This window comes from Oncorhynchus gorbuscha, linkage group LG19, assembly GCF_021184085.1.
Source record: "Oncorhynchus gorbuscha isolate QuinsamMale2020 ecotype Even-year linkage group LG19, OgorEven_v1.0, whole genome shotgun sequence".
In the NCBI taxonomy this organism is placed as follows: domain Eukaryota; kingdom Metazoa; phylum Chordata; class Actinopteri; order Salmoniformes; family Salmonidae; genus Oncorhynchus; species Oncorhynchus gorbuscha.
The window spans coordinates 26852954-26865751 of NC_060191.1; the positions used below are offsets into that span (position 1 = coordinate 26852954).

At 43.9% G+C, this 12798-nt stretch overlaps 2 protein-coding genes across 7 annotated transcripts in view; both read left to right on the top strand.

Moving 5' to 3' along the window:
• Positions 1-448: 448 nt before the first annotated feature.
• LOC124006073 (ubiquitin carboxyl-terminal hydrolase 5-like) lies at positions 449-11835 on the top strand. 3 transcript variants are annotated; one of them, XM_046315829.1, is made up of 20 exons: positions 449-783; positions 1439-1567; positions 1932-1995; positions 2333-2460; positions 2950-3095; positions 3441-3625; positions 3872-3966; positions 4293-4486; positions 4673-4744; positions 5363-5453; positions 5612-5737; positions 5826-5979; positions 6141-6315; positions 6641-6729; positions 7009-7194; positions 7562-7705; positions 9790-9932; positions 10239-10389; positions 10742-10826; positions 11031-11835. In XM_046315829.1, exons 1-20 carry the CDS (start codon positions 676-678, stop codon positions 11122-11124), a joined length of 2559 nt encoding a protein of 852 aa, XP_046171785.1. In that variant the 5' UTR covers positions 449-675; the 3' UTR covers positions 11125-11835. The 3 variants fall into 3 exon arrangements, with proteins under 3 accessions (XP_046171785.1, XP_046171784.1, XP_046171786.1); XM_046315828.1 differs by having other exon boundaries at positions 457-783; positions 1929-1995; XM_046315830.1 differs by having other exon boundaries at positions 468-783; positions 1929-1995; positions 7009-7137.
• Positions 11836-12694: 859 nt separating this feature from the next.
• Positions 12695-12798, top strand: part of LOC124005732 — a 7238-nt gene continuing 7134 nt past the window's right edge. The window contains exon 1 of one of the 4 annotated variants that reach the window (XM_046315237.1): positions 12695-12798. This exon is cut by the window's right edge and continues 433 nt beyond it. The gene's annotated coding sequence lies outside the window, so the exon portion shown is untranslated. The other 3 variants (XM_046315233.1, XM_046315235.1, XM_046315234.1) reach the window with 3 other exon arrangements.

Genomic DNA, 12798 nt, shown 5'->3' on the forward strand with positions numbered 1-12798 from the left:
CATGGCAGGTCTGAACATGCAACATGTAAAATATTTACCCTGTTTGACTACAAAGTCATTTGTTAATCAGCATTAAATGTGGCAGCTGATGACACATCCAATCCTGTATATTTTCCCATAGTCTATTAATTACAATGAATAGAAAATTTCATTGCCATATTTGGGGTTGTGTGAAGTTCTCTTTCCACCCATGCGGTGGTAGTAGTTCATTTGGTGCTTTAAAAAACCCAGACATCGCCAGTCCTTAAACATGACCGTAATTACTGAAAAGGCTATGCGTGATATAAGCAGATGGTGTCTATTTTGCCTGAGCGTTTTATTGCATGTATTTGTTAGAAGTTAAATAACGTTTTTAATATACATTTCATTCATTGGCGATCTGAATTCATACTTAATTAATGTTTCTCTTTCAAACACAACATCGCATATTTGCGCGGTAGTTTGTACTCTATATATTACGATTATCACGCTACCGGGAGCGTGCTATGCGCGTTCGGCCTGGCGTCCACACGAACAGGGAGGCGTCTAGCCATTCATTGGGAGGAAGACGGACAAACAGAGAGAGAGGGGAAGAGCAGTACAAACAGACAGTAGTCAAAGGTGTAGAATCAAAAGCTGGGGTCCAAACTCAGAGGAACAAGTGTCCGACTGGAAGGCAGAATTAGTTAGGTTGAGATGGCGGAGGTAAGCGATGTTTTGATGTCGGTTTTGTCTACAATCCGGGTTCCGAGGCCCGGGGACCGTGTCCACAAAGACGAATGCGCCTTGTCATTTTCTTCTCCGGTGAGTAACCATCTTCCCATCTAACGTTATTGGCTTCGAATTACACCTCTTTTATATATGCTTTTTCTTTGGGGATCTTTTTTTATATTTTTATTTGTGTATTACCAGTTATACAGCTGGCTAGGTTGGTAGTTATCTAGTCATAACGCGTTAGCTAGCTATTGTTAACTCGTTAGCTACTGTAGCTCCATTGAGAAACGTTAACCAGCAAGCTAACATCTTTAGCATTCAGCTAACATTAGCTAGCTACTGTAACCAGTGGTTGTCGAATCATTTCCGAATATCATCATGACCAGTTATCAATGAACTCACAGTAACGATACGTAGTTAGCCAACGTTACCTTTCAAGTTTAACGCTAGTTAGCCAGTTGGCTAACTATAGCTGCCACTTGACGTGTCATTCCAGCTGTTTAGGTAACTAAAGTTCACTTGCTAGTTAGCATGCTAGATAATCACACTGTCAGTTGTCATGATGATTTTCAATGCTATGAGTTGGTCGCGTGGAAAACTTCAACTACTGTACGGTTACATTCAATAGGTTGTTGGGTAAACTAGTTACCAAGACAGCCAATGTAATGACTAACCTTAATGTTGTTCTCGCATTATTTTTTTATAATTTATATATATATATATATATATATATTTTTTTTTTTAGGAGAGTGAAGGAGGCCTGTATGTGTGCATGAACAGTTTCCTTGGGTTCGGCAGCCAGTATGTGGATAGACACCACACCAGGAGTGGACAGCGGGCTTACCTGCACATCTCCCGGACCCGCAAAGCTCCGGTGAGTTACACATGGTTCCTTCAAACCTTTTACTGAAGTCTGGCAGAGTCTAGCCAGCAATAGAGGCACTTGAGGCTGAATAGTGGCCAAACAACAAACGCATTGAGTGTCACATTTCAGTTATCAAAATTATTGCTCTCTAGACAGTACAAAAGTAATACACCTTTACACAGTATGACTGGGAAGTGGCAGCATCTAATGACAATGTGCCATCAGGCCAGTTCAGCTGGTTTTGATGGCAGCTACTTCTGTTTGGTTTGCTCAACGTCTCTGTAAGAAATTATACACTATGAATGAACCACCTTTCTTACGGATGGAGACATTCCACAATTCACAAAATCTGAATTGTCATTTCCCCCAGAAGGAAGATGATGAGAACTCTGGATCCGGTGACCCACCCAAGAAGAAGCCCACCCGATTAGCCATAGGTAAACAGCAGAGTTAACAGTAACACATTTTCAGACGGGCCTATGGCGGGTGCAAAGAACCCCGAAGCAGCCTTCAGGTAGCCTGTGTACCAGTCTGTTTCTACTAACATTCCACTCCTTGTATTCCATGTCATGACGAGCATGTGTTTAGCAGATGACACAGAGTGGAATGATAGCTAAACATATTGGTACACAGGCTAGCCTTCAGGGACGCTGACACCAACATTTTCCGTTCTATCCGGTTGTAGCCAAAACTTTCAGAAATGACTCTGCCATGATAGATCAATGAAACTGATATAATATGTCTATTTTACACTCCTTCTACTCTCTGTCTCAGGGATCGAGGGAGGGTTCAATGTGGAGCAGGAGCAGTATGAGGAGGAAGTAAAGGTCGTCCTCTTCCCTGATAGACAGGAAGTTACATCCGATGACCTCGCCACCATGCCAGATGTTGTGAGAGAGCGGGTGAGACACTTTGAGGGTGAACACTTCAAGTGCTGCCTCAACTTTGCTAATTATGTCTTAAGTGTTGTGTGTTTGTCTGTGTTTAGAAAGAGGCCCTATAATTGCCATGGGCATGTAGTTTTGAATCCATTCATAGTTAGTGTATGCATCGGAAATATTTTTTGAAATGGTCAGGGAGATGGAAATTAATTATAATTTTGACACTGCAAATTGACCACAGCTAAGCCCAAAAAGAGATTGAAAATAATTGAGACACTATCACTTTTTTATGGGGAGGGTTTAGGAACATATTTCCTAAAGTAAACTAATTTTACCTGAATTTAGAATTTTTTGGGACCAACTAACTTGGGGGGGGGGGGGGACCACTAGCGGGATGGTTTTGTCCCGTGGGCAGCCTGTTGTCGACCCCTGCTCTAGGTATTACACTTCATATAGATTGACCATGCATTCTTGTTGTAACCGCTTATAACCTTCTCTATATCCATTTAGGTATCTCTAGCCATGGCAGGGCTGATGTCTGCAGACTCAGTGTCTCACGCCCTGCAGGTGCAGCAGTGGGACGGCGAGGTGCGGGCGGAGTCCCGGCACGCTGTCGAACTCAAGCAGCTCAACAACGGCACCAAGATCCCTCCCAGGTGAGAGGCTTGTTAGGCTCGATTGTTGTTCTGAGCTGGCATTGGCTAGAATATCACAAGCATTCCAGCGTTAAAGGAACTCAACAATTTTGCTCCTTTTGCATCATAAATGTCCATTCATTTCATCCTCGACTTGGATCATATACAAGGTCTGATGGTGTAATTAATATATTAAATAATGTATGTCAATATTTTAAATAAATGTTTTTGGTGAATGTTCATTCTCTGTCAATCAATCTCTCATTCTCCCTCTGTCTTCCTCTCCATCATTTGATGATTCTTCCTTTCTCTCTCTGCCTCTCCCCCTCGCCAACATTCTCCCTTCGCTCCATCCCTGTCTTCCAGTGGTTGGCGGTGTGAGGTGTGTGACCTGCAGGAGAACCTGTGGATGAACCTGTCGGACGGAAGGGTGTTCTGCGGTCGCAGGTATTTCGATGGGTCCGGGGGGAACAACCATGCCCTCCTGCACTTCCAGCAGACGGGACACCCTCTAGCCGTCAAACTGGGTACCATCACCCCCGACGGCGCAGGTGATGACAACACAATACGAATACTTGGACACTTGAAACAACACAATTCCGTTTTATTTACCAAGTTCTTCTTACTAGTCCCAATATTCCAGCAGTCACAGAATCCATATTGACACCCTTAAATTATTGAAAGGGAACGATTAACAGAACACCGGCAAGGAAAAGGACTCAAAGGAAGTTGTAGCTTGTTTAGAGGCTGTATTCTTTGAGCTTTTGATGTCTGACTTGCTTCTGTGGCCTTTCCAGATGTGTACTCCTATGACGAGGATGATATGGTACTGGATCCAAAGCTCCCCGAACACCTGTCCCACTTTGGCATCGACATGATGACCATGGAAAAGGTACTACTGCCCGAAATCAAAAAAGATACAGGGTCTCTATGGGCAGGTTCTCTCCTGACTCGTCGTCTTTAGTGACAGATATTTTCTTTCATGAATATGGACTATACTTTTCCGTACTTGCCTTACCGGTGCTTTTAGAGACAAAATGGTTTTCAAAGCTGGCCTGGCCCCATTTTCAATAGCTCATATTTGTGTTATAACAACAAAATTAGAGATGGGACTCTGTGTGATCAGTCCTCTCCATCCGTCTTCCCCACTCCCATTCCTTCCCCGTTTCTCCTCTCTCTCCTTGACACCTGTCTTTTCCCTCCCTCCCTCCCATGCAGACGGAGCATACGATGACAGAGTTGGAGATAGCGGTGAACCAGCGTGTGGGGGAGTGGGAGGTGATCCAGGAGTCAGGGGCCACCCTGCGGCCTCTGTCGGGCCCCGGCCTCACCGGCATGAAGAACCTGGGCAACAGCTGCTACCTCAACTCGGTCATGCAAGTCCTCTTCACCGTGCCTGACTTCCAGAGCAAGTCAGTAACCGTCTATCACTTCTACCTCTTAGTCTGCGTCCCAGATGCAACCCTATTCCATTTCTAGTGTGCTACTTTTGACCAGGGTCCATTGGCCCTGAGATAAAGAGCAATTGAGACGGATTGTAAAAAGAGTGCTGGAAAATACTCACGAAACCTCTGTCGTGTGTGTGTACCCCGCCTCAGGTACGTCTCAAACATTGACAAGATCTTCAATGAAGCTCCAAGCGACCCCACCCAGGACTTCAAAACCCAAGTGTGAGTTTCCACCAAATGCGTTTTTATTTTTCAGTGTAGCATGCACACACTCACGCAAGCTTAACGTTGTTATCCATTTTGCGTCAAACGGCTTATTAAACCTGCCCTTTCCCAACAACCTTGAGACTACACACACCTGTGTCTGGAAGTATCACAGTGTCAGGGTTATAACACACAAGTGTATTCAAAGCTAGTCACACTGGCATACAAATGTTAATGGCACACACATTGGCACTGTGAGATGCATGTGTTCTGTTTGGATGGACAGTAGGTCCTTGTCTGAAGGCCAGCCTTTCTCCACAAGATGTCACTAACTGTTCACTTATCTGAGAAAAAAACGATCCATTTCTATGGCCAAGACTAGCATTAGATAAGATACGGGGATGGTAATCGTTAGCACTTATTTTTAAGTATTGGGGGGGGAAATGCAAGCCGACCCTATCTGCTGACCAAATCTCCTTCAACACTTTCCCCTAATTTATAAGACTGTTTAGTTTAAGAAATAGGTTTTGTCCGGATAGTTCAGAAATTCCTGTTTTTATTATCATCTATTTATACATCTTAAATTGACTTTATTCCAATGTTGTTTTGGTGTTCAACATCTCTTCCTTATTTCAGAGCAAAGCTGGGCTATGGTCTGTTGTCGGGCGAGTATTCCAAACCAGCCCCTGACCCAGGAGAGGGTTCTGAACCCAGCTCCGAACCCAGAGTAAGTGAATGGAAAGTGCAAGAAGATTGTTCAGAAGTTTTTCTTAAGTCAGAATGCCAGCAACCGTAGCACTGGCGCCTCAAACACCTGTCTCCAAACATGACAAGGTTTTTACAGTTGTGTTTACATTGTCTAAATAACCATTTTTTGATTTCCAGGGTGACCAGGTTGGCATAGCAGCGCGTATGTTCAAAGCACTTGTTGGGCGGGGCCACCCGGAGTTCTCCACCAATCGGCAACAAGACGCCCAGGAGTTCTTATTACACTTCATTAATATGGTGGAGGTAAAGTCTTTCCATCTTCTGTCATCAGTTTCTCCCCCCCCTCCTGTTGTCCCCCCTTTTCTTAGTTTTGTTTTATTAACTACCTCAGAGAAACTGTCGTTCGGGGGTGAACCCATCTGAAGCCTTCCGTTTCCTGGTAGAGGAGAGGATCGTGTGTCAGCAGTCACAGAAAGCAAAGTACACGCAGAGGGTGGACTACATCCTCCAGCTACCTGTGCCCATGGACCAGGCCACCAACACAGGTGAGGGGCTCATGGGAAATGTAGTTTGTTATTGTGTCAATTCCCTTGGTTTTTATTGAAGCCTCGTTAAGTCAACCAACAAGTTTTTATAAGTCAAATATATTCTTCACAAAATAACATTTATGTAAATTGAATACATCAATTATCCCTCTCTCTATCAGAGGAGCTGCAGGAAGCTGAGCGTCGGCGTGAGGAGGCAGACTCGTCGGGAGCCCCTCCCCCTGCGCCAGTGCGCGCCTGTATCCCATTCACAGCGTGCATGGCGGCTCTCAGCGAACCGGAGACGCTCACAGACTTCTGGAGCTCCGCCGCACAGGCCAAGACCACCGCCACCAAGTATGACAACGCACACGATTCACTCAGTCTGTCAATCTATCAATCAGTTTCCCAGTCAATGAAATGTCTTTCCCAACTCCAGTCCACGAGTACCCACAACGGCACACATTTTTGTAATAGCCCCGGACAGGCACGCCTGATTCAACTTGTCATCAAGCCCTCAATGAGTTGAATCAGGTGAGCTTGTCTGGGGGTCCAACAAAAACGTGTGCTGTACTGGGGGACTGGAGTTGGAAAACTCTGAATTAAATCATCCAATCAATGCATTTTCCAAGGGAAAATGTAGTTTGTGATTAGTCTCGCTCCTGCTTCATCCCTCTTTCAGGACCACCCGCTTTGCCTCTTTCCCTGACCACATGGTTATCCAGGTTAAGAAGTTCACTTTTGGACAGGACTGGGTCCCCAAGAAACTAGGTGAGTAGTCTGCTCTGCACACAGTGTAAACAAGGTCGACATGATCTTCTGTATTGAATACCATTTTATTTTCATTTACATACACATGCAACATCTACATCTGTGGGTTATCACAGACGACATCGGTTCAATTCAAGTGGGAAATTCCGTTGTAGTTGCTTGACAAGTCCAAGGAACCACACATTTTTTAATTACTTTTCCATTAATGTGAGAACTGAAATGTGGGATGAATGTGGCACAGTTCCTGTCAACTAAATAGATGTTTGTTTGTCCCTGCAGACGTGAGCATCGACGTTCCCGACACGCTGGACCTGACTGCGCTCCGTGGGACCGGCCAGCAGCCGGGGGAGGAGCTTCTGCCAGAGGTGGCCCCACCCCCTCTCATGACCCCTGACGTGGAGGTCAAAGGTATCCTGGGTTCCCACGGCAATGAGGAGGACGACTCGCTCTACTCCCCACTACTGTGTCAGTCTCCTTTCTGATCTTTCCTTCCTTCATCCCTTTGTTCCGTCGTCATATTTTCCTTTTCTTCTTTCCCTCTTATGTTTTCTCCATGTTTTTGTGTTTACACCTTTTTGAAATTTGGTTTTGTATTTTCAGTGAGGTGATGTGAGTTATCATTTCAATCCTATGGTGGGAAAGAGACTTGGTTTTGCTCTTATTGTCCAGAATGAGTTTAATGTGGTTTGCCAAAGTGCTTTTATTTCGTTGGCTGTCTCCAAATGTCCAGTTTCTCAACAGTTGTTAGGACCATTCGTGACATCCGTGTTGTTGCTGCTGTCTGTGGAGTGCATCCATATAATTAGACCCTCTCCCCTCCTCCTGCTCTCAGCCCCAGTCCTGGATGACTCTACCGTGTCCCAGTTGTGTGAAATGGGATTCCCACTGGAGGCCTGCAGGAAGGCTGTGTACTATACTGGGAATACTGGAATCGACGCAGCCATGAACTGGGTCATGGGCCACATGGACGACCCAGGTAGGTTCCGGAGGATCAGTTTTGCCAAATATACCGTAAAACACGTGTGTCTGTCATGGAGGGCTATAATTGGGTGGTGTTTGTTGAGAAATGTACAATACCGGTCAAAAAACATTGTAAAATAATAGTGAAGACATCAAAACTATGAAATAACACATGGAATAATGTCGTAACCAAAAACGTGTTAAACAAATCAAAATATATTTTATTTCAGATTCTTCATATAGCCACCCTTTGCCTTGACAGCTTTGCACACTCTTGGCATTCTCTCAACCAGCTTCAGCTGGAATGCTTTTCCAACAGTCTTGAAGGAGTTCCCACATATGCTGAGCACTTGTTGGCTAATTTTCCTTCAACCTGGGGTCCGACTCATCCGAAACCATCTCAGTTTGGTTGAGGTCGGGTGATTGTCGATGCCAGGTCATCTGGTGCAGCACTTCATCACACTACTTCTTGGTCAAATAGCCCTTACACAGCCTGGTGGTGTGTTGGGTCGTTGTCCTGTTGAAAAACAAATGATAGTCCTACTAATCGCAAACCAGGTGGGATGACGTTTCACTGCAGGATGCTGTGGTAGCCATGCTGGTTAAGTGTGCCTTGAATTCTAAATAAATCAATGACAGTGTCACCAGCAAAGCACCATAACACCTCCATGCTTTACGGTGGGAACCACACGTGCGGAGATCATCAGTTCACCCAAACTGCGTGTAACGGTTTTGACTTGAGGTTATTGTTTATAGGGGTGCCAGGTAGGTTATGCCTACCAGGGAAAATATTGATTTCACCTTTTGGTTTGGGAGGGAATGAGTCCCATCTGGTCCGTCAAGTCTACACCAATACAAAGGACTCATGTAAGAGTCAGGATGGACATTCACTTTTCATAAACCCTTAAAACATTAGAAATATCTTCAAAACAGCTGTATTCTTTTGTGTGGGTTGTATTACCAACATAAATGTTCACACATAATAAAACAAACAAGCTCTGGTTCCTCAAAAGTCCAGTACCTCTGGCCTACAAGAGTCCAGCCCGGTAAAGGAGTTCAGGGAACTCAAGTGACCTTAGTCACGCAATGTTTGTCCATTCATAAAAGTGTAGAGTAAACCCAGTCTCAATCATACAATCAATAACTCTTTTACCACACAACCATAAAGAGTATCAATTCTCAATAAGTCTTCAACTACAACTGACCACACAAATCATCACGGTATACATCACACGGTTTGAACCAAAAATCTCAAATTTGGACGCCAGACGAAAAGACAGATTTCCACCGGTCTAATGTCCATTGCTTGTGTTTCTTGGCCCAAGGAAGTCTCTTCTTCTTAATGATGTCCTTTAGTAGTGGGTTCTTTGCAGCAATTTGACCATGAAGGCCAGATTCACACAGTCTCCTCTGATCAGTTGATGTTGAGATGTGTCTCTTACTTGAACTCTGTGAAGCATTTATTTGGACTGCAATTTCTGAGGCTGGTAATTCGAATGAACTTACCCTCTGAAGCAGAGTTAACTCTGGGTCTTCCTTTCCTGTGGTGGTCCTCATGAGAGCCAGATTCATCATAGCCCTTGATGGTTTTTGCGACTGCACTTGACGAAACCTTCAAAGTTCTTGAAATGTTCCTTATTGACTGACCCTCATGTCTGAAAGTAATGATGGACTTTCGTTTCTCTTTGCTTATTTGAGCTGTTCTTGCCATAATATGGACTTAGTCTTTTACCAAATGGGGCTATCCACTTGCTATTTGAAGAATCTCAAATATAAAATATATTTTTGATTTGTTGAACACTTTTTTTTCTTTGATTACTACATGATTCCGTATGTGTTATTTCATAGTTTGATGTCTTTACTATTCTACAATGTAGAAAATAGCAAAAATGAAGAAAAAACCCTTGGAATGAGTAGGTGTTATAAAGCATAAGTTAAATGGTATGGACTGCCATGTGTTTGAACGTGAAGTAGAACCAGTTCATAATTTCCAGCAACGTTGTTACTCATGTTTTACAATGGTAATTTCACGACATTATGTAATTGATTTCATTATGTACATTATATTCACGTTCCCTCCCCCTCTGTGATTGGCTGCAGATTTCTCCGCTCCCTTGGTGTTGCCGGGCACCAGCTCCGCTCCCGGGACCACGCCCACAGAGAGCATTTCTGAGGAGCACCTAGCAACCATCGTCTCCATGGGCTTCAGCCGAGACCAGGCCACGCGAGCACTGAGGGCCACGGTGAGACGGTGTTTCCCTTACCATTACTAATGAATTTAATAAACTCCCCTTCATGTCTAGCACTGCTGTAGTGACCGAACTCCTTGATGTTGGTTTAAAAAAATAATACAAAAACTGCAGAGAGATTTCGCACATGCTCAGTAGCTGTATTCACCTCGTGGAATTTACAGGTATGATTAGACCTTTGGCACAATATACTCTATTCTAGCACACAGTTGACGTTCACACATACATTCTTCATTTGTGCTGCTGGTCAGGTCTCCAACCTTAAACCAAGTGGTCTCTCCTATCCCTCTCCTCTTCCAGAGTAACGTCCTAGAGCGCGCCGTGGACTGGATCTTCTCCCACCTGGATGATCTAGAGTCCATGGAGGTTTCGGAGGGGGGCCGCTCAGCCGCCGAGAGCGAGGGGTACAGGGAGCCCCCTCCTGGGCCTAAAGTCCGAGACGGACCCGGCAGTAAGTCAACAGCGAGAGGAAGGGAGTGGGTCCAGTTTGAGTTGGACGTTTGAACGTATTTTAATATTCCCTTCAAAGCATCTATGTACGCACTACCGGAAAACAAAGAATATACTTCATTTTTTCCACCTCAACATTTTATTAGTTAATGATTTACTTTTTGTGGAAAGCATATTACATGTATTTTGACAATGCGCACAGACTCCAAATTGTTGTCTGTCCATGTCTTTCAATTTGAAAAATCCCCTGTATTCAAGTTTATGTCAAATTGCAGTATAGATTCACTGTCACTGATGTCTCTACTATGTGCATCTTCCCTTTTCTCCTCTATCCTCCTCTCCCTCTCTTCCAGAGTATGAACTGTTTGCCTTCATCAGTCACATGGGCACGAGCACTATGTGTGGCCACTACGTCTGCCACATCAAGAAGGACCAACAGTAAGCACCATTCTCTCTCCATTTCATATAGAAGAAACCACTCCTTTTATAAATGAATGTCATTCGACTTAATGCCCACTTCTGTGGTGCACGGTGTTGCTATTGAGATTCTGTGGTTATAACAATCTAGACAAAGCTTTAAAATGCTTTTTTCTTGTTTTCTCATGTCTGTCCTTTTTCCTCTTCCTCTTCTCTCTCTCTCAGGTGGGTTATCTTTAACGATCAGAAAGTGTGTGCCTCAGAGAAGCCGCCCAAGGACCTGGGTTACCTCTACTTCTACCGGAGAGTCACCGAGTGAACGGAGGGGGGGCAGAGTTTCACTTAGGGAGGGGAAGAGGGTCGCCAACATGCACATATACACACTGTCACACACTGAGCTACTAAGAATGCTCTGACACATGCTTCTGAACTGACAAATGTAGGGTTTAAATAAATACACTTTTCCCACAGCTATGTACGCAGACACAGGCAAGTGGAATGGATGGGGTGTTTTTAAAGGAGAAGTTCCCCCCCCCCCACCCCCCCTCCACTTTTTACAAACACAGTAGTGTTGGTGGAAGGCTGCTGGTGTATTCACCCCTTCTAAGTCTATACGCAACTGACACCAATCAACTCGTGATAGATACTGGTAATCATTATACAGTGTCTATGGCAACAATGCCCCCCCCCTCCCCTTCCCTGAACAACATGCCACTTATTGACTAGCATCCGTTGTATTGTTATTGCTTCTTAAGCCAAGCACTGCCTCCCTTCTCTCCCCCCTTCTGTATTCCAACATGGCATTTTCATAAGTTTGGCATCCACAGTAATAGAGAGGAAAAAGTTAATAAAATACAAAAAAATACAACTTGTATTTTTTTTTTAACAACTAAATAAAGTAAAATAAAAACTAAACAGGTTGTTCTTTCAAGTGTGGTGAGGGTGATATCTGGCTGGTTTTTGTTTATTTTGCTCAAATGAATTCCTTTGTTACTTCTGCTCTGACAAATAAAGATGTCTTTGTGCCGCCCCTGCGTGTTGTGTGATTGTCTTGAGATGGATGTGACTAGTGGCCATGCTGCGCTGGGTCCTTATATTCAGGCTCTCGCTGAGGAGCCGGGGATACCAGGTTAGTCATGGTGCTCCGCACTGGCATCAGGCCACAGACTCAACATCTTCCAGAGGGCTGTTACATGCCAGTGACAAGTAGTGAGAGTGCAACCATAGGTCTTGTCTTCATCACAGGGTGGGAGTGGGATCATTGTTGTGGGGGGTTAATTGGTTGATATCATTTACACCTGCCACCATACTACATTTTGGCTTATTTTATGTGTGCTGCTACTATGGTCTTCTAACAACTAATTTAGTAGTCTTTCAGGTGTGTATATCTTCATGGCCACATGCCCGGAAGACCCAAGGCCATCTCATTGAATATCAGTTTTGCCATTCAATTTATTTTGATGATAAGCCAGAAAAAATATAATATCCTACTTTTATTTGGTTTAATAGCGTGGTTTTATAAGGTAGACTTTTATTAATGTAGCCTACTATTGATAATGCAAAAGCACATACTATATTTACATGAGACGTTTAAGTGGTATTACTGTCAAATTCACGTCATAAAGGATAATCACAAAAAAAGTATGTCACGATACTGGTTAGTTATATGCAGTCATTTTGCGCAAATGCAATGTTTCCCATATACAGCACATTTTGCAGATTGGACTTTTAGTAAGGAGCCCATTTCCTATGAAGTTGGGTCACTGGTGGAAGGTGAATACAGAATCAAATAAGGAGTTTGCAAAGAAGGCGCAGGCAAGTAGCATGCGTAAACCCACAATATTTCCAAAGTGCAGACACTTTTCTCGATCTCTTCCGCTCGACTCCGTCACTATCCGCAAAGCATACTCATTAGTGTATTTTCGCGAAAGGACAAAGTGTTTTTTTTTTCTCAGATTTTTGTAACCTAAAACGTTTTGAGAATCAATTTCAG

Bases quoted from the DNA above. Each gene is read 5' to 3' on its own strand.
- LOC124006073 (XM_046315828.1), top strand. From the start codon at position 676: ATGGCGGAGGTAAGCGATGTTTTGATGTCGGTTTTGTCTACAATCCGG. The intron at 3,096-3,440 runs GTGAGAGGCTTG...CCTGTCTTCCAG, and splicing joins GGCACCAAGATCCCTCCCAG to TGGTTGGCGGTGTGAGGTGT. The intron at 9,933-10,238 runs GTGAGACGGTGT...CTCCTCTTCCAG, and splicing joins CGCGAGCACTGAGGGCCACG to AGTAACGTCCTAGAGCGCGC.